General features: G+C 36.7%; 2 protein-coding genes across 2 annotated transcripts; both read left to right on the forward strand.

Moving 5' to 3' along the window:
* Nucleotides 1–1,655: 1,655 nt before the first annotated feature.
* Nucleotides 1,656–18,837, forward strand: LOC145729001 (glutamate receptor ionotropic, kainate 2-like). The gene is made up of 14 exons (XM_081979598.1): nt 1,656–1,826; nt 1,886–2,176; nt 2,351–2,558; nt 5,084–5,282; nt 5,885–6,014; nt 6,074–6,198; nt 6,255–6,476; nt 6,529–6,729; nt 16,974–17,058; nt 17,265–17,541; nt 17,594–17,801; nt 17,861–18,086; nt 18,147–18,262; nt 18,313–18,837. The coding sequence occupies exons 1-14, from the start codon at nt 1,757–1,759 to the stop codon at nt 18,706–18,708; spliced, it is 2,754 nt and encodes a 917-aa protein (XP_081835724.1). The 5' UTR covers nt 1,656–1,756; the 3' UTR covers nt 18,709–18,837.
* Nucleotides 9,402–10,968, forward strand: LOC145729002 (dynein regulatory complex subunit 5-like). The gene is made up of 2 exons (XM_081979600.1): nt 9,402–9,935; nt 9,990–10,968. The coding sequence occupies exons 1-2, from the start codon at nt 9,485–9,487 to the stop codon at nt 10,922–10,924; spliced, it is 1,386 nt and encodes a 461-aa protein (XP_081835726.1). The 5' UTR covers nt 9,402–9,484; the 3' UTR covers nt 10,925–10,968.
* Nucleotides 18,838–19,491: the final 654 nt, after the last annotated feature.

The raw sequence follows: 19,491 nt of genomic DNA on the forward strand, positions 1-19,491 counted from the left end.
CATCAGTGTTGCAACTAAAACTTAAAATGATTCAGAGTTGATATCTGACTTAAATCTCACAATTTGATGGGACTGTGAAATGTGTATAATCTTAAACTAACTATAAAACCTCTGAGAAACCCCTTCTAGGAACATAATATAGACTTACACAGTCAAATTATCAGCCAGGTGACAAAAGACCAACTTTTCAATTGAGCTATCTACATGAACTGTTCAATTTTAGGTTTAGGTATTAACATTATAATTGTTTTCTTTTTTCCCACACACTCAATTGTTCCAAATAAAACTTTGTACACTGAACGTTTATATTAATTATTTATTCACAGTCCAAGGTACAGTATACATTTTCTTCAAGTGAAAAGCTTAGGTACAATAGGTGGCAAAGAAAAGTGGTCTTACCACATAAACAGTGATTGTTCCACATATTGAGTGTGAGTGGGTGAACCTTTCACCATACAAGCTATGATAAAAACAACTTTGTCTTACTAACCTAATGTTTGTTTGGATAATAGTGGAGTTCCAAATTAGCAAAGGTAGGTGAAATGTAGTGATTGAAAGTCTCTAAAGAGAAACAACTAGCTTCTAATTCAATACACCATTTCACAGGACATACCTTTACTAATCAGATGTGAACTCGAGTTACACATTACTTGCAAATAAACTATTTTTGGTTAGTAGACATTTTACAAGTATCCTTGTAGGTGAATGATGTTCAAGTTAACTAATGGAGCTAATTAAATATCAGTACTTACTTTACCCTGTAGAACTAGGGAAAAAACATTGACAATCAGTTATTAAAAATGCCTTTTTATTAACATCATACAATGTAAAACCACTTAAACACTAAGGTGTTGATAACACTACAAAACAGAAGGATACAATAAAACTATTAGTCACATAGGTCACTAACATGCATCACTTTTGAGGGAAGTATTTACCCTATTTTGTGGTCCCTGTATAGTAAAGCAACTTATCTTCAAACATCTGCAGGCCTTCCTAGTCCACTGTTTCCATCACTTAAAATCGTTTGATAGTGTTATGAAGAGGCTTGAGATAGGTGATTCGGTCATCCTCATTAAATATTTGCAAGCAAAACCACTGTTTTCTTAAAGAATTTTGCGACAAAGTAAATAAGTTTAGTAGAGACATTGAATGAGGTTATAAACGCAACTTACCAGATTTTTGGACTGCGGCTACTGATAAAGTGTTTTTATCACGATTTATTTGTATTTTCTTCGCATTATGTGGGTAGTAACTCAAAATTATTACTAAATAAACTTGTTTTGATTACAGAATGACTGACAGCGATTTGTTATGATTTTGAAAGGTTGGTAGCACGGCCGGATATAAACTTTCCTTGGCGCGAGATTTGAAATTTTCGAATTTTAGATCCGTTTTTCGTCTTAATGGTCAAATCTAACCATTACCAAAACCATTTTCCCATATTAATCTCCTATGTCCAGGGTGCTCTTGGACACCTGGTATACCAACTTTTGATAAAAATTGACAAACTATAATTTTAACTTCCTAGTTAACCGAACATAACAAATTTAAATTGAAGAGATTTGGCATTGAATACACGAAACTTGTACGCAAAATATCTGGAGGTTAAATTTAGCCCAAACTGTTTCGGCCGAGATTATTCCAAAATAAACTGGCATGCCGGATCAGCTTTAATGTGCGCTTGAAAACCGTGTCAACACTTTACGGTTCTTCTGGAAAATTTTCTTGATTAATTAGTGTTTAAAATGTTATAATGTTACAGATACTCTTTTTCGCTTATTTACTTCATTACGTTCCAACCATTAATGCAGAATTCAACTTAGGTAAGCGATCAGATGACTAAATTTCCCATAGATATAATAATGCAACCAACAATTTGCAGTGGCGTTTTTTGAAGAAAATGAAAACGACGTCAACAAAAAAGCATTTGATCTTGCCGTTAGTCTAGTGAATCAAAAGAGAGAGGAGTTTCAGCTTACTCCTATCTACGATGATTTAATAGCCCAAGATCCCTTTAACGCTATTCAGAAGACATGCAGTGTTATGAAAAATGGAGTTCTTGGTATATTTGGACCTAAGTCAGCATGCAATATTAATGCGGTGCAATCGGTTTGTGATGAAAAGGAATTACCGCACATTTTGACTAGATGGATGTACTACCCTCTAAGACCTGGTAAGTAAGAAAAATATAAACATTTTCATACTAAACAGATTTTTGGTAATTTTCAAAGACGGTATAACTTAATAATACATTTGTTTCATAAATAATGGCTATATTCTCTGTTTATCATAAGCTTGTGTGGAAATCCTGCATTTCTCAACCCTCAAGTAAACAAACTATTTTTAGGTACTGCCGTAAATTTTTACCCATCAGCTCCTTTATTAGCTAAAGCGTACTGGGAAATCATTGATAAATGGCAGTGGAAAACATTCACAGTTCTCTATGAAGATGACGAAAGCTTGTTAAGACTTTCAGAACTTATCATTACCGCTAAAAATGAGGGCATTGTTGTGACAGTAGAGCAGCTTGATCGAGAGGGAAGCGGTAGTTACAGGTATTTTTAAGAATAAATTAAGTTGAAAACTGAAAAATTCTGATTGAAAAAATCAGATTTTCCTTAAAGAAATGCTCTTTCAAACTTTTGTCCATTAGCTTACTGATAACATGAGTGACTGTCCATTCAGTTTGAATGCACTAGTCACTCTCAACTTTAATTGTTCCCAAACCACGCCCTCAGTACTCATTATCTCCCCCACAGTTCCTCCCTCTATCATCTACCACTCTTTCCTCACATGTCGTATGATTTCTTCCCCCTCACCACATTTACACGCCCCGCTATCCCGTAGTACGCTCCAGGTAGGCGGCCAGATTGTTGTGCCCTGTCAGAAGCTGACTGCCCTCGAAGAATGCACCTCCTTACATACCTGGTACACCTCCCTTCCCTTGGTTGAGGTGTCCCAGATGCTCTGCCATGATCTATTTTACCATTCGCGCTTTAATCCTTCTTCTGTCCCACAGCTTTAACCTCTCTTATCTCCCTGGCTCTCTCTCCCACCTTGCCGTTCTGTCCTTGTCATTCACTCTTCCCTTCCATTCCAGACTCACTCTGTAACCCTTACATGCCAATTTCCTTGCCATGCTCTTCACTTACTCTACCACCCTGTGAAAGCTCGGTTATTTTAGGAGCTCTACCACGATAAGGCAGTCAGAGCAAACTCTAAAAATCCCTACCTCCCTTGGCCCTCAATGTCTCCCCTATCTCCAAGATTTCCGCACTGAGACTATTCCTCTCCCCATCTTACCAGAAACTTTTGTTGAATCCCCCGTATCCCCATACAGTTTGAACAGTCAGATAGTGTTAATATTATACTGGAAGACTTTTATGCCAAAATTGGTAAAGAACAACGCACTGATATAGTTGGTAGTTTTGGACTTGGTGGCTCCAACGAGAGAAGACTCTACGAGTTTTGTCAGGACTCAGGGATGATAATTGCTAAAACGTTTTTCGATCTACCCAAATGAAGACTTTATACTTGGCAAGCCCCACCCAGCGATGTAAATAACTCAACACCAATTAGAAATCAGATTGAATACCTACTGATTAATAGGCGTTTTAAAAATATAATAAAAAATGCCAAAACTTACCCTGGGGCTCCCCTTGTAGCTGAACTTTCGTTAAATTTGAAATCTAAAAAGCAAACACACCCAGCTAGAGCAGATGATGTAATGAGACTGAATAACCCTGAACTAAGACATATTGTTGCCGAAGAAATAAATACTAGGTTGACAAGTCTGCAGGAGAGCCAGCTCCAAGATATAGAGACTCTTTGGAAAAATATGAAGAACATATCATTGTGGACACGTGTAAATTACATTTCCTCGTGACCGTTATACCTAAAAATAAGTGGATGAGAGATTACATTCTCATGAAATAGCAAAGCCTGACAAAGAACAAAATAAGAAAAACTCATTAGAAGGGAGATCAGAGAAGCCAAGCAGAGATAGATGGATAGGGAATGTGCAGAAGTACCTCTGCTCCAAACATATGATACTTTTAATATGTACAGAAAAGTAAAGGAAGTGTACAGAAAAGTAAAGGAAAAAAGAGCGACTATGACACTTACAAATGATCGTGACCAACTAATTTTGGAAGAGCAAGAATTAAAAAACACATGGACCAGCTATAGAGAGGCCAACTTTGGGGATCATAGAGCTGATGCGGTATACGTACTATTCTTAAATTCGAGGTGATACATGCATTCTCTAGAGCAAAAAATAGGAAAGCATCTGATCCTGACGAGATTCCGACCGAGGCTCTAAAGCTCATTACAGAGATAAATATGGGCTTGGTAGTTCAACTATTTAATAGTATCTATGACAGGTGAAATATCATCTGACTGGTTATCATCAACCTTTATTGCTCTACCTAAAAAATATCAGCCAAAAAACTTTGGTGATTATCGCTTAATCAGCCTCATGTCCCACACGCTCAAAGCATTCCTACGGATCATTCACGCTCGCATCAGACGTGGGTGTGAGGAAGATCTTGATGATTCGCAATTCGGCTTCAGAAACGCTTTCGGAACGCGTGAAGCACTTTTCGGTATGAACCTTCTACTCCAAAAATGCCGTGATCAGGGGAAAGATGTTTTTGCATGCTTTATCGATTACGATTTGCATTGCATGCTTTATCGGCATAAGAGTGGCTGGTAACTGTTTCGCTTAGCGGAGGACCGTACATCCTTTGCCATGGTGATCGCCAACGCCAGTGAGACCGGACAAGGCACATCCAAGAAGAAGGAAGAAGTAGAGGGGTATCAAAATTTAAACTGCCAGAAACACAGTATTTGTTTTTTACCCATCACTAAATATGTCTATAAAGATAGTAAAAAAATGCTATACCTAGCTGTTGTAACAATGTATTTGGTATCTGTACTCAACTCTATGTAACTGTAACTAGAGTAACTAGAACATATTGGCGAAAAATCATGCTGTATCTTAGATTTGGGTTCGCTTTGTGTGTTTTAACTTATTAAGTGGAATTTTTGTTTAATCTGCTACAATTTGTATCATTTTTAGGGACGCATTAAAGAGAGTATGGAAAACCAAGCAAAAGTATTTGGTTATCGATTGTAATATAGGCAATTTGGTGGAAGTGCTAGTTCAATGCCAACAACTTGGACTAATGACGAGTGAATATAGTTACTTTCTGACCAATATGGACGCTCATACCAAAGATTTATCTCCGTTTCAATGGAGTGAAACTAATATTACCGGGGTAAGACAATATTCAGTAGAATCTACTAAAATTAGGCCTATTATATGATCTGCAAATTAAGGTCAAATTAATCTTCTTCTTCATCTTACTGATATTTAAGATCTCGCAATCTGTTAGTTTTGCAGGTTCCTCTGGATCAGTTTCTTGGAGGTGGACTACCAGCTGTCTTTCCATCTCTTAGGTGGTCTTCCGGGTGCTCTTTTCCTTATTGGTTTCCCTTCAAGTGGTTCCTCTTCCATTCTTCTCACGTGAGCGTACCAATATCTTTTTCTTTGTCTCCCTCATCTTACGATGTCTTGCACCCCACATTATTCCCTAATGTCAGTGTTCCTAATTCAGTCTATTCTTGTTGTTCCCATTATAGTCCTGAGCGTTTTCATTTCGGCTACTCGAAGCATTCGTTTCGTTTTGTTGTTTTCTTCTCTGGTTTCTATTCCGTATGTCATGATTGGCCTGATACAAGTCTTATAGATGCTATCTTTTCGCATGTATTCGTTCGCCCATATTATCCGCCTTAAGCAGCCCGAAAATTGGCAATAGACATCAAAATAATGAAAATATAACTTTGATATTTAAGAAGTAGAATATTGTTTTTTTTTCAGATAAGACTTATTAATCCTGAATCCCCTTACGTGCAAGAAATCAGCACTCAGCTATTTGAAGGCCAAGATTTTGGCGACATTGGCGTTATATTAGCTTCACAATTAGAAACTGAAGCTGCCTTATTATTTGGTATTTTTAAACTAGTCTGTAAGCTTTTTAACGGTTTTCCAAACTATCTCTCATTGTAGACGCAGTTCATATGTTTTCCGAAACCCTCAACAAACTGCATATTAGTGAACCGCCTCAAACTTTGGACTGTGAGCAATCTAATAGCTGGGAACTGGGATATTCTCTAGTTAACCTACTGAAAACTGTAATGTAGTTTTTTTAATGCAACGTTGTAGTTTCTATAACTTTTAAAGTTTTTAGTCTAGTTATAAAGGCCTAACGGGTCCAATTGAATTCAACAACGAGGGACACCGAAGCTCGTTTGGATTACAAGTGTACGAGGTCAGAGAAGGAGGCATTATTAACGTCGCCACTTACAACTCCACTTTAGAAAGGCTTAATGTCACTAGACAACATCACGAGGAGGACATCTATGATGAAAACAGTATGCGAAACAAAACTTTTGTGGTGATTATATCTCTGGTACATTTTAAATTTCTATAGTGGATGAGTGAGATAATTGATTTTATTTTAGACTGAGCCGTATGGAATGTTAAAGGAAACATCAGACAATCTCGTGGGAAACGAGAGGTATGAAGGGTTCAGCATAGATTTGATCCATGAGCTGTCCCTTTTGGAAGGGTTTAATTACACGTTTACGGTACAGCATGATGGCAAAAATGGAAATAAAGAAAATGGACGCTGGACCGGAATGATAGGAGCTGTTATCGATGGTGTAAGTATAAATTTACCCACGTTCACTGCCACCACTAGCCAGACAATGACCAACTCTACTTTGCGTTGGTAACATAACTTTGCGCAAGAATTCAAGTAGAATTCCAGTGATTTCTTTGCGAATGTTTGCCTTTAATGCATCTATCATCTGTGGGCGATTAATGTAGACTTTACTTTCCAAGTATCCCCATACGAACATAAAACAAGTGCAAGCAATCGCTTGGAGTTGGAAAGGAGGAGAAGTTGAGTGATAGTACTAAGAAGTTGATGGAAAAAGGAAGAATGGTACTGTACCAATGTATTTTACCAGTACTAACTTACGGAGCCGAAACACTGACTCTAACAAAGAACACCGCGAAAAAAATAAGAGTAGCGCAAAGAAGCATGGAATGTTAGGCTTATCCCTGAGAGATACAGTTCCAAACAGAGAGGTGAAAAGGAGAAGTGGAGTAACAGACCAAAATAAGAGTAGCGCAAAGAAGCATGGAATGTTAGGCTTATCCCTGAGAGATACAGTTCCAAACAGAGAGGTGAAAAGGAGAAGTGGAGTAACAGACCAAAATTAGAGTAGCGCAAAGAAGCATGGAATGTTAGGCTTATTCCTGAGAGATACAGTTTCAAACAGAGAGGTGAAAAAGAGAAGTGGAGTAACAGACCAAAATAAGAGTAGCGCAAAGAAGCATGGAATGTTAGGCTTATCCCTGAGAGATACAGTTCCAAACAGAGAGGTGAGAAGGAGAAGTGGAGTAACAGACCAAAATTAGAGTAGCGCAAAGAAGCATGGAATGTTAGGCTTATCCCTGAGAGATACAGTTCCAAACAGAGAGGTGAAAAGGAGAAGTGCAGTAACAGACCAAAATTAGAGTAGCGCAAAGAAGCATGGAATGTTAGGCTTATTCCTGAGAGATACAGTTTAAACAGATAGGTGAGAAGGAGAAGTGGAGTAACAGACCAAAATAAGAGTAGCGCAAAGAAGCATGGAATGTTAGGCTTATCCCTGAGAGATACAGTTCCAAACAGAGAGGTGAAAAGGAGAAGTGGAGTAACAGACCAAAATTAGAGTAGCGCAAAGAAGCATGGAATGTTAGGCTTATTCCTGAGAGATACAGTTCCAAACAGAGAGGTGAAAAGGAGAAGTGGAGTAACAGACCAAAATTAGAGTAGCGCAAAGAAGCATGGAATGTTAGGCTTATTCCTGAGAGATACAGTTTAAACAGATAGGTGAGAAGGAGAAGTGGAGTAACAGACCAAAATAAGAGTAGCGCAAAGAAGCATGGAATGTTAGGCTTATCCCTGAGAGATACAGTTCCAAACAGAGAGGTGAGAAGGAGAAGTGGAGTAACAGATGCCGTCACAAGAATATCGACTCTAAAATGGAACTGGGCGGGTCACCTAGCCAGAATAAACGACGGAAGATGGACCAGAAAACTAACTGAATGGAGACCGCCCACTCGTTGGTCAGATGACCTGAAGCGCATCCAAACCAACTGGTTAAATGCAGCACAGGATAGAGGAAGATGAAAATCTTTACGGGAGGCTTATGTCCAGCAGTGGACGAACGTATAGCTGTTTGATGATGATGATGATCCCCATAGGAAATAATCTGGTGCCGTCAAATCAGGGTAATGAGGTGGCCACTCAATATCTCTCCATTTTTTGATATCAGCTTGCCAGAAAAAACGTCTCTAAGATGAGGGTCCGTTTCACGAACTGTTTGACAAGTAGCGCCATCCTGCTGATACCAGAATTTTTGTAAGCCACGTTCTTCCAAATGCAGATGCAGAAATTCATGTATCATTGTTTGATACCGTTCTCCATTAACAGTAAATGCATATCCTCTGGCATTTTTAAAAAAGAAAGTTCCAATGATTTGATCCGAGCATATTGCGCACCAAACAACGACCTTTCGATCAAACTGCACGTTCTCTTGAATAAGGCGCGGGTTTTCTATTCCCCAAAACCGATCATTTTGTTTGTTAACACGACCAGAAAGGCAATAATTTGCCTCGTCGCTCATTATCAAGTTTTGACAAAAATTGGGTTATTGCAAACGTCTTTGAACATCAATTGTCTGTAGTCTGAATACTGTTTGAATTTGGATAGAATCATATGCAAGTTTAAGTGCAAAATTCTTCTTGTATATCTTTTTATCCTCTTTTTAATGGCGTTTTAGTGAAATCTATAACAGTTCAAATAAAAAACTTACAATAATTCAAAAATTGAAAAATGCCATTTTTGCAAAAAGTGCTATTTTGGAAATTTTTAACTTTACTCCAGGAGGGTTTTAATGCACAGCAAAGGTGAAATAAGTACAAGAAAAGCACTTTAAAATGTTTCATTTTTCAAAAAAATTAAAAGAAAGTTTTTTACTACTTTTTGAAATTCAATATCTTGGTAACATGAAGAGCTGGAGAGGCCAGTTTTAGCTCATTTTGTAGTATTTTTTATCCTCTTAATAATGGCGTTTTAGCGAAATCTATAAGGGTTCAAATGAAAAAGTTCAAAACTGAAATGGATGTGCGGAATTAGTAGGTTAGGTTAGGTAGTTTGGTAGGTAGTTTGTGATTGGTCAAAAACAGGTGATACTTAACTTGTCCCTTTCTCTTGACCAATCAGAAACTCAGAACTATGCGATGCTGTGGACTTACCCTTAGACTCTAGTGTCAGAGTCGACATAAAGTTTGATCGTTCTCATTTTAGTCAATCAAAGTCAAATTTATCGGCTTTTTAAGTTTTTAATAAAAATATCCTTCAAAATGAAAATTCCATACATAATCAGCAAAGCCGCCATAGATATCTATAGTCCTTCGCCACAATCATACAGCTTAGTTTCGGAAAACCTTCGTAAAATCCTTGGTGAAAAATTTGACTGGGATACAGGCCACTGTCCGAGTTTGGAGGAGTGTTGCATTCAATCCATTTCCAAAAACTTTCAAGAAAAACCACTTTTAAACGAGTTACCTTGTCAAGGGCATGCTCTTCTTTTGGATGCCCTGCCCTTGGACATACCTCTTGAGTTTATGATTCCCTTAGTAGAAGATGAATATTATTGGGAAAGACGGTACAAAGATGAATTCCAGAAAACCTGGAGGGTAAAACCTCAAGACTGCAAGTGGAAAAATTGGTATTTGGAGCGTTATTGCCAAAAGCTGGTGGAAGAAGCTCAACCCCAATACGCTGATGAGGAGACCTTTGACGAGATTCTCAGTAGGGTTTCCATAAACGTTATTTTATTATTGATTATCTAGGGAAAACTTTTAGAGCTGTGCAATCCGTTTGTTAAAAGGCTGTTTATTGAGCAACTGCAATCCTGGAATCCACCATTAACAATGGAAAATGAAGACATTCCCACTGTATGGCCTATAGACCACATAAATTTTAATCCAATTTTTAAAAAACTAACCGGTCTCGAAGAAGTCAGTCTAGTATTCGGTGTAAACAATACTGGTGAAAGCTTTAGATGGGAAATGTTTAGTCTCACCAAGGAAGACTGTCAGAAACTAGGCAAAGCCATTCAGGAACTAACAAAGTTACGCAAATTAAAGATTCACAAAAGCAATCTGGAATTTAAACATTGCCAAGCTTTAATGCGATGCCTGATGGAATGTAAACAATTAGAAGAACTTGACTTGTCTCACTGCAAAATTTCCGATACAGGAGCTTTGTGCGTATGTCAATATCTTGAAGCAGGTGTGAATTTAAAAAGTTTAAATCTAACAAACAATGGAATAGGCAAAATAGGTGCGGAAGGATTAGGTTATGCCATACTGAAAGAGGGCTGCAAAAATCTAGAAGAATTGAACCTGCGTTTAAATCCTTTGGGTTTGGACGGGACAATGGGCATTTTAAGAGCAATAGTGCGTTGCTCTATACCAAGAAAGCTAGTTATGGCCGCTTGCATGCTTGATGAAGAAGCAACCTTAAAAATCAGTCAGATGATTAAACTTAATAACACTATTCATACATTGGATGTAAGCTCAAATTATTTTGGAGAAGAAGTCGGTGATTTTTTGGTTGAAGCTATAAGAGATAATACAACAATTCATTGGCTCGATGTAAGAGAAACTGACATAAGTAAGGAGCAACAAGATCAAATTACTAAATATCTTGTGAGAAACAGAAAAGCGGCAGCTTTTAAAACTAGGCATCATAAAAGACTTGAAGCGGAAGATGAAATTTTTTCTTATTTATATTGAACTGTTCAATTTAGTGGTGAAATTTTATAGAATGGTAAAAAATGTCTGGGTCTTTATTTAGTAACTAAACGCTGCCCAACACGTTTAGCTACAAAATGAAGGTTGAAGTAGTAGTTCCCTCAGTGGAGCTGTACATGTACATGTTTATTAGTGCCTCAAACACTTTTTTTAAAAATGTCCCGACTGTCTTTTCAAACAGTGTTTCTGTCAGTCCAAACTTTGGCACCGCTTTTCTTTCTGACTGTACCAAATTTTGTATTGGTTTTTCAGGTTATTGGATGGTGAATTGAATAACGATTCCTAAAATGAGCTTAAAACTGTCATTTTCTTACTCCAAATGTATTTTACAGACGATTTTCTCCCTGACTGTCTTTTCAAACTGTGTTTCTGTCAGTCCAAATTTTGACACCGCTTTTCTCCCTGCCTGAACCAAATTTTGTAGTGTTTTTATAGGTTATTTAATTGGAAATTTAATGACGATTTCAAAAATGTGGTTAAAACTGTCAATTTCTCACTCCAAGTGAGTTTTGCAGGCAATTTTTTCCCTGACTATCTTTTCAAACTGTGTTTCTGGCAGTTCAAATTTTGACACCGATTTTCTCCCTTACTGCACCAAATTTTGTAGTGTATTTTTAGGTTATTGGATTGGAAATTTAATGACGATTTCAGAAATGTGGTTAAAACTCTCAATTTCTCACTACAACTGGATTTTACAGGCTATTTTGTCCGTCACTGTCCTTTTAAACTGTGTTTCTGTCAGTTCAAACTTTGACACCGCTTTTCTCTTTGACTGTACCAAATTTTGTAATGTTTTTTCAGGTTATTGGATAGGAAATTTAATGAGGATTCCAAAAATGTGCTTAAAACCCCCATTATCTCACTCCTACTGGGTTTAACAAGCAATTGTGTTTGTGACTGTCAAACTGTGAGTGTTCTCAGGATTTTATTTTGACAATATTGACCGAAAATGACTTGAATGGCTAATGAAATTAATGACAGGAAAATAATATTTTTCAAACAAATTTCTATAACCATCAATTTACTGGTAAAATTGGTTAACTTTCCTGTCACACTGAACAATATGTATCTGGAACTAGCAAGATGGCCTGCGAGCATCCCTGATTTAACTCCCCTCGACTTTTTGATGTAGGGTGAAATGAAAAATCGATTATAAGAGAGTAGAAAAATTAAAATTTGCTTTGACTGAAACTGTAAACTATAACTTTCTAACTGATTTCATAAATAAAAAAAATTTCTTTTATTTTTTGTATTTTAACCCGTAATATCCAATTATTAACATTAGTTTCGTTGTTGATGTGTAGTAATTCTAAGAAAGTACATAGAAAAGTTGTAACTTACTTAGAAATATGCATATTTTCAATAACATTTTATGAATTTCAATCAAATACATACCAAACATCCGTGAGTTGATGTATGTCTGCAACATTGGTCTGAAGATGGTCTTTGTTGTCCTTGTTTCTGAAAACATGAGTAACTTTTAATTTTTTGAATAATTCCTTTGCACAAATACGTTAAATTCGTATTTACATTAATTTTGTTTATACTTTTCAGAAAAAAACGATTGCAAATTTCTTGTTATGTGAATTTTTAGTGAAAATTTCATTTAGAAAATTTGAAAGTTTGAAATAACCTGATTTAAAAAGTTGTTTGGTAAATATTTCAAAATTAAATTTAAAAAAAAAATTAAATAGTTTTAAGCTGAAATTTCACTTGGTGGATTTAAAACTCGAATTAAAATTACTCAACTAAAGTAATATGAAATTCCAATATGTTTCAAATGCTGATATCGAATACTTTGTGATATTATCTGTTTCATTGACGATATTTTAAAAAATATTACTTTAAATTACAGTTAGAATATTTCAAATGATTTAATTAAACTGTTTTAGTGATAAAATTTGAAGGATTATTAGTGGAAAATTTACAAAATATTTAAAATTAACTGACTGATAAATATGTTTATTTTAAAATCTGAAATCGACAGTTTTATTAGTGAAATTTGAATGGTTTTAAACTGAAATTTCACTTAGTGTGTCTAACCTAACCTAACATAACTAAACCATCAGAGTAATGATATTGTCATGTTTCAAATGCTGAAATCAAGTATTTCGTTAGTGAAATTACTTATTTTCCTAATTTTGACTATTATTAGTTTAAATTTTAGAATCAGGAATGTTTTTTTAATATTTTATATTACTTAATTTAAAATATTAACCGATAAAATGACATATTTCAAAATGTGAAATAGACTGTTTATTGGTGAAATTTTAATGGTTTCAAGCTGTAAAATAATCCAACTGAAGTGTTGGAATAATAATATTGCAATGTTTGAAATGCTGAAATTAAACATTTTATTTGAAAATCCACTGTTTTATTAGAAACATTTCAATGGTTTCAAGATGAAATTTTTTCTTAGTGAATTACCTAACTAAACCATTAGAGTAATGATATTGTCATGTTTCAAATGCTGAAATCAAGTATTTTGTTAGTGAAGTTACTTATTTTCTTAATTTTGACAATTATTACTTTAAATTTTAGAATCTTAAATGTTTTTTTTAATATTTTATAATACTTAATTTAAAATATTAACCGATAAAATGGCATATTTCAAAATGTGAAATGGACTGTTTATTGGTGAAATTTGAATGGTTTAAAGCTGTAAAATGAAAAAATGTTTGAAATGCTGAAATCGAGTACTTTATTAGTGAAATCACTAGCGAAATTGATGAAATTCTACAGTTACCAACTGAAATAATTAATTACTATACTAATTTATATCGATTGTCTTTTTAAGGTTAAGTTTGCTCATTTTCTGAGACTCGAACACGTCTCCAGCGCAGTAACAGCTCATCATCAAGCTTACCTCTAAGCTAAGCTAAGCTCCTAGAGGGTAGGTCATAGGACTGGTATGAAAAGCAATGAATACGAGGGGATAATGTTGGTAGATAGAGTTAGCTTGTGAAATTAGCCAGTCTCACTCAATTGTCCTATATAGAAAGCTTCATAAAGTCGGTATCTTTTAACAAGGAAGCTAGTTAGGAACACGACGCCAATTTAGGTCTGTCTTGTCAGCAATATAACGCAACTGTACCCCACGAACTAGCTCTAAAAAAGGTGTAATCTAGATCTAGCAATTCGAACCACAAATTGGAAATGTTTAGACTGGCCAAGAAAGTTGGTTGCGTTAGGTTTGCCAAAAAGAAAGTTACATGAACACTGATCAGGCCGTCGAAGATACAAAAAATCTAAATTTTCCTTAAGAACGTGAGTGATTGGTAAAATTATAAGGGTTGTTTCGTTTTTTGGAGTAAATATAATAAACGTGTTTTCGAGACTGGTAGATAGTAGATGGATAGGTTAATATAATAGAGGATGCGAATGGCAGCCTGAAAACAGACTTGACGGAGATAACGGAGGTATGGAGAGCTTATTGTCAGACTTTATATACAGAAACAGACCCATAGTAACCAGACAGCCATAGGCGCCGAGATGGAGGAGCCGGATATCCTGGCAGAAGAAGTGAGAAAACTAAAACATAACCAAGCTTTCGAATCGGATGAGATCTCTGCAGAAATCCTTTAGGCTACAGGAGATGTGGGCATTGAAGTAATGCGCCAGCTGTAACAAAATCTGGCATACGAAGCAATAGCCGGAAGACTAGACTAAATTCTCAATAATAACCATTTCTAAAAAAGGACCCATTACCAAATACAATAACTACCCAACCATGAAATGCTTCACATTCTCAATGAAAGACTGAAGGCCTACATCCAACCTGAAATACTGATAGAACAAGCAGAGTTGTGCAGCAAGGGACGAGGTACTTGAGAGCAAATCTTAAATATCCACCAGATCATAGAGGAAGCCAGAGATTTTAACAATACACTTTATCGGTATATGCTTTATAGACTACCACAAAGCCTTCGACAAAGTCAAATAGGCACAACTATGGCAGGTTTTGACAGAGTATCACATTTGATGTCCCTAATAACTAATCTGTATATGAAGACAGAAAAAGACACGTCAGAAAAGATCAGGTGAAATCAGAAGAGTTCAACGGTCGCAAAATAAACAACCTGCGCTTTGCGGATGATACAGCATTACTAGATAACTCGGAAGATTTAATACAGCTCATATCACTAGTGGAAATTGAAAGCAACCAAATGGGCCTGGAGCTGAACATCTAGAATTAGAAGTCGGACGCAAATGTGAGCTAGCATTTGACCAGAATATGGAGGGATAAATGAGTATCAGTCGCGCTTCAAAAACGGCTGGTATGCTGTTTGGTTTTTCCAGTTTAACGTACGGCTCTGAGTCTTTGAACATGCTACAGAGCGAAAGGAAAAAAATTGTCAGATCATTGGAAATGAAGAAGGAATTGAAAAACTCAGGGTACCACCACCCACAAGATGGATCGATCAGATCCAGAACCATTCCATTGAGGTAGTGAAAGTGAAATTGAAAAGCTTTGGACATAACTGCAGAAATTATAACAAAGACCGCCATAAGTGTCTTTGGAAAATGTAAAAGAGAGAGAGCAAAAACGTGGTTTGACGAGGAATGTCAAAAACAGCTAGGAAAAAGACAAACAGAAAGGAAGAGAATGATACAACTACAAACGAAAGTAGAGAGAAGTTCGCAATTTGTCGAAAAGAAATAAGAGCGAAGACGACAAAAGTATGAAGCAATGGAAAGAGATCGCCACAAACCAGGCTCGAAGAACGTGTGAGAAGAAGAAGAACAATGACGAAGAACTAATTGAAGAATGGAAAGGTTATTTTAAAGAATTCTAAACGTGAAACAAGAAGAACCACACAAAGAAGAAACATACACCCACCCTACGAGGAAACCCAAAAAGCACTAAATAAACTAAAGAACTCCAAGGCACCTGGCTCGAACGAGATACCGGCAGAACTTTTAAAATATGGGGAAGAGGCACTACATCGCCAAATCCACCAAATACTAACTCTTATATGGCGAGAAGAAGTAATACCAATAAGATGGAAAGAAAGCATCATCATACCAATCTACAAAAAGGGGACAAATCAAAATGCTACAACTATAGAGGAATCTCACTTATAAACATATAAAGTTCTATCAAACATTCTACTAAGTAGACTAACCCTAAATGCAGAACACCTCCTGTGAGAGTACCAAGCCGGATTTAGGACAAACAGATAGACCACCTCTTTACAGTGAGGCAGCTCCTAGAAAAAGGATGAGAATATAATAGAACAGTACATAACCTCTTCATATACTTCCGACAGGCGTACAATAGCATAGAAAGAAGTCAAATCTGGAACGCCATGGCACAATTCTCTATATCAAAGAAGCTCATTCAGATGACTAAAGTTTGTATGGAGGGCGGAGTATCTAAGGTACGAGTAAATAACAGTCTATCCAGCAGTTTCCAAATACACGGTGACGCCCTTTTTCCTCAACTTTTTAACCTCGTCTTAGAGAAAGCCGTGATATCAGCAGAAATAAAAACCGAATTGCTGATAGTGTCCAAGAGATTAAATCCCAATGACTAAGATGGGCAGGCCACGTACACAGGCTGGATGACGAAAGACTTGTAAGACTGGTGCTAGAGGAAGTTCCAACAGGAAAAAGACCAGAATGCGTTAGAGAGACAACCTTAAATCAGACCTCCAAAAAATGAATATCCCTTTTGACCATATATTGATGGAAAACCGAACTGAGTGGAAGAGAGTGGTGCAGTCATCCAAGACCCACTCAGGGTTGTAGCGCTAAAGCGCTAAATGAATTAGTGAAAGAAACTCAAAAGAGAGAAAAATGGAGGAAAACGGACTGAAGAGAGAGAGTTTAGAACTAGAGCTGTTTAGTTCCCTTGGGCTTTAACCAAAATACACATGGTGGTAGATGTATATTTTCACATTAAGAGTAGCTTTACTAACAGAATTATATTAAAAATCTTATCTTAAAATATGTCCCAGGAACAGTGACCAGCAGACTTAAAATACCGATAGGATGTTCACAGAAAGGCATAAGTTGTAATTTTTTTCAGGTTGCTGATATGGCAATCACTGACTTGACCATTACCTCCGATCGAGCTGAAGCTGTAGACTTTACGTCGCCATTTATGAACTTAGGTAAGGCAATCTTTACAACAATAATAAAAAAATTATGTTAATGGTAGAGGTTTTGCTAAAGTGTAGCGTTGTATCATTTGTTCCACAAGCAAAACCGTTTAAATTTTTAAAAAGTTTATACAAATACTCTACTTGTGCTATAACTGTATTAGAACATGAACAGTCAAAGAGATACTCAAAATATTTGTAATTACTTTCATATTCAGGTATCAGCATCTTATTTCAAAAACCAACGAAATCTCCTCCAAACTTCTTTTCTTTCGCTGATCCATTCGCCATCGACACGTGGATCGCTCTTGCCATAGCTTTTGTGGTAGTATCTCTCTCCTTCTTCCTGCTTGGAAGAATATGTCCAGATGAATGGAACAACCCTTACCCATGCGTTGAAGAGCCGGAGTATCTGATCAACCAATTTACAATGTCGAACTCAGTTTGGTTTGCTACTGGCGCTATGTTGCAACAGGGTTCTGAGATTGCTCCAATGTAAGTAAAGGTTTTATTTATTAATTATTTAGTGTTTGACATATTCTTCTAGAGCAATTCCAACAAGATTAGTTTCTGGAGTATGGTGGTTTTTTGTTCTCATTATGGTTTCATCCTACACTGCCAATTTGGCGTCTTTTCTGGTCAGCGAAAGTAACATTGAATTGATTACCGATGTTAACAGTCTGGTGGAAAATGCAGAGAAATATGGAATTCGGTACGGCTCGAAAATGAAAGGGGCTACCATGGATTTTTTTGAGGTGGGTTTTGAGGAAGCAAAATTTGCGTCGCATACTCTGTTACAATTTTTTCTACACAGAAAAGTGCCAGCAATGAGTTGTATCAAAAAATAGCACAGCATATGAGAGAGCATCCGGAAGATATGCCTACAGAGAACAAAGATGGAGTAGCAATGGCTGAAACTATGAGATACGCCTTTTTTATGGAATCAACCTCTATCGACTACAACACTCAGAGGCATTGTAACTTAAAGAGGGTGGGCGATCAGCTGGATGAAAAAGGATACGGAATAGCTTTGAAGAAAGGTATTAGGATGCAATAGGAATGTACTCGAAGCTAATTATCCAACTTTAATTATTTTGCAGACTCTCCCTATCGAAATAAACTTAGTACCGCAATATTAAAATTGCAGTCTTCAGGAGTGATAGATAAGATTCGGAAAAAGTGGTGGGAAGAGCGGAAAGGAGGTGGTCAATGCACTGTAAGTCAACCAAAAAACCCACCAACAGAGCTTTTAGTTTTTTTATTTAGGGTCCAGCCGAAGATGCCGAAGCCACTCCTCTAGATCTACAAAACGTCGAGGGTGTATTCTACGTCACAATTTTTGGAACCATTTTCGGTGCGGTATTAGTGCTCTTTGAATATGCTTTCCACATATTGAAAGTCAGTAAAAAGAAAAGGATTCCGTTAGGCCAGACCGTCAAGCAGGAGCTGAAATTCTTTTTCAAATTTGGAAGTAACGTGAAACCTGTACTCGAAGGATCAGAGGAGGATGACAAATCTGAAATCGAGTCCCATCCTAAATCAACAAGTGACAGATCTAAATCTAAATCGGAAAAATCACGAACCACTGCTAATGGAGATAGTATTAGACCTTATGGGTTTGTCATCAGTCCTTCTTTAGATCGATTGACCGAAACGCCATAATCATTAAAAGAGCAATGAAGATGAAGGGTCTCACATTTAAAGAAGTTTTTTAGTTAGGTATAGAACGTTTTGCAAGCTGTATAGCGGATATAATAATGTTAGATAAATAAAGTTAGCATGTTATTAACATTTGCTTTGAAATTTACTATCATCCTACTTACTGCCCCACTTAAAATTCTAAATCTTTTCCCGCGCTGGCAAAAAGTATCTACACAACACAGTTACACAAATGCACACTAAAGTCTTCTAAAGTCGATCTGATCCAAACATGGTCCATAAACCACATCGCAATGATTGACAACTCACCAAAGGCAGCAGCACTTCTTCTTTCTTCTTTTTTGTCAGCCCTCATATGCCCACTCCTGGACATAGGCCTTTCCTAACATCTTCCTTCCCAGATCTGTTCTGAGCCACCTGATACCATCGATTACCAGAATCTGATTAATGTCGTCTATCCTTCGCAAGGAGGCTCTACCGACACTCCTTTTTATCTCCCTGGGTTGTCCATCTCCTATCCTTCTGTCTTGCGATGTGACCCGCCCATTGCCATTTCAGTTCCGCAAGTTTTTCCACTACGTCCTTAACGCCCGTTTACAAATCTCTTCATTCCTAATTTTATCTCTGAGAGATGATACAAGCATCGACCTCTTCATTTCCTCCAATCAACCCAAAGGAACGAAATTCATGTACTGCGTTTGTAAACGTATATTGTCATGCACAGAGATATTTGAACATAGTTTTGTCTATTTTAGAAATTTTAAAAAACTTGACACTTTTCCTTTT

The sequence above is a fragment of the Ips typographus genome, linkage group LG5, assembly GCF_016097725.1.
Source record: "Ips typographus isolate SLU linkage group LG5, UJ_Ityp_2.0, whole genome shotgun sequence".
Classification (NCBI taxonomy): domain Eukaryota; kingdom Metazoa; phylum Arthropoda; class Insecta; order Coleoptera; family Curculionidae; genus Ips; species Ips typographus.

What these genes read in the sequence shown, in the direction of transcription:
- LOC145729001 (XM_081979598.1), top strand. Translation starts at nt 1,757, where the DNA reads ATGTTACAGATACTCTTTTTCGCTTATTTACTTCATTACGTTCCAACC. An exon ending in TGAAGCTGCCTTATTATTTG is followed by an intron (nt 6,015 to 6,073) that starts GTATTTTTAAAC and finishes CTCTCATTGTAG; the next exon opens with ACGCAGTTCATATGTTTTCC. An exon ending in GTCGCCATTTATGAACTTAG is followed by an intron (nt 17,059 to 17,264) that starts GTAAGGCAATCT and finishes TTTCATATTCAG; the next exon opens with GTATCAGCATCTTATTTCAA.
- LOC145729002 (XM_081979600.1), top strand. Translation starts at nt 9,485, where the DNA reads ATGAAAATTCCATACATAATCAGCAAAGCCGCCATAGATATCTATAGT. An exon ending in GACCTTTGACGAGATTCTCA is followed by an intron (nt 9,936 to 9,989) that starts GTAGGGTTTCCA and finishes GAAAACTTTTAG; the next exon opens with AGCTGTGCAATCCGTTTGTT.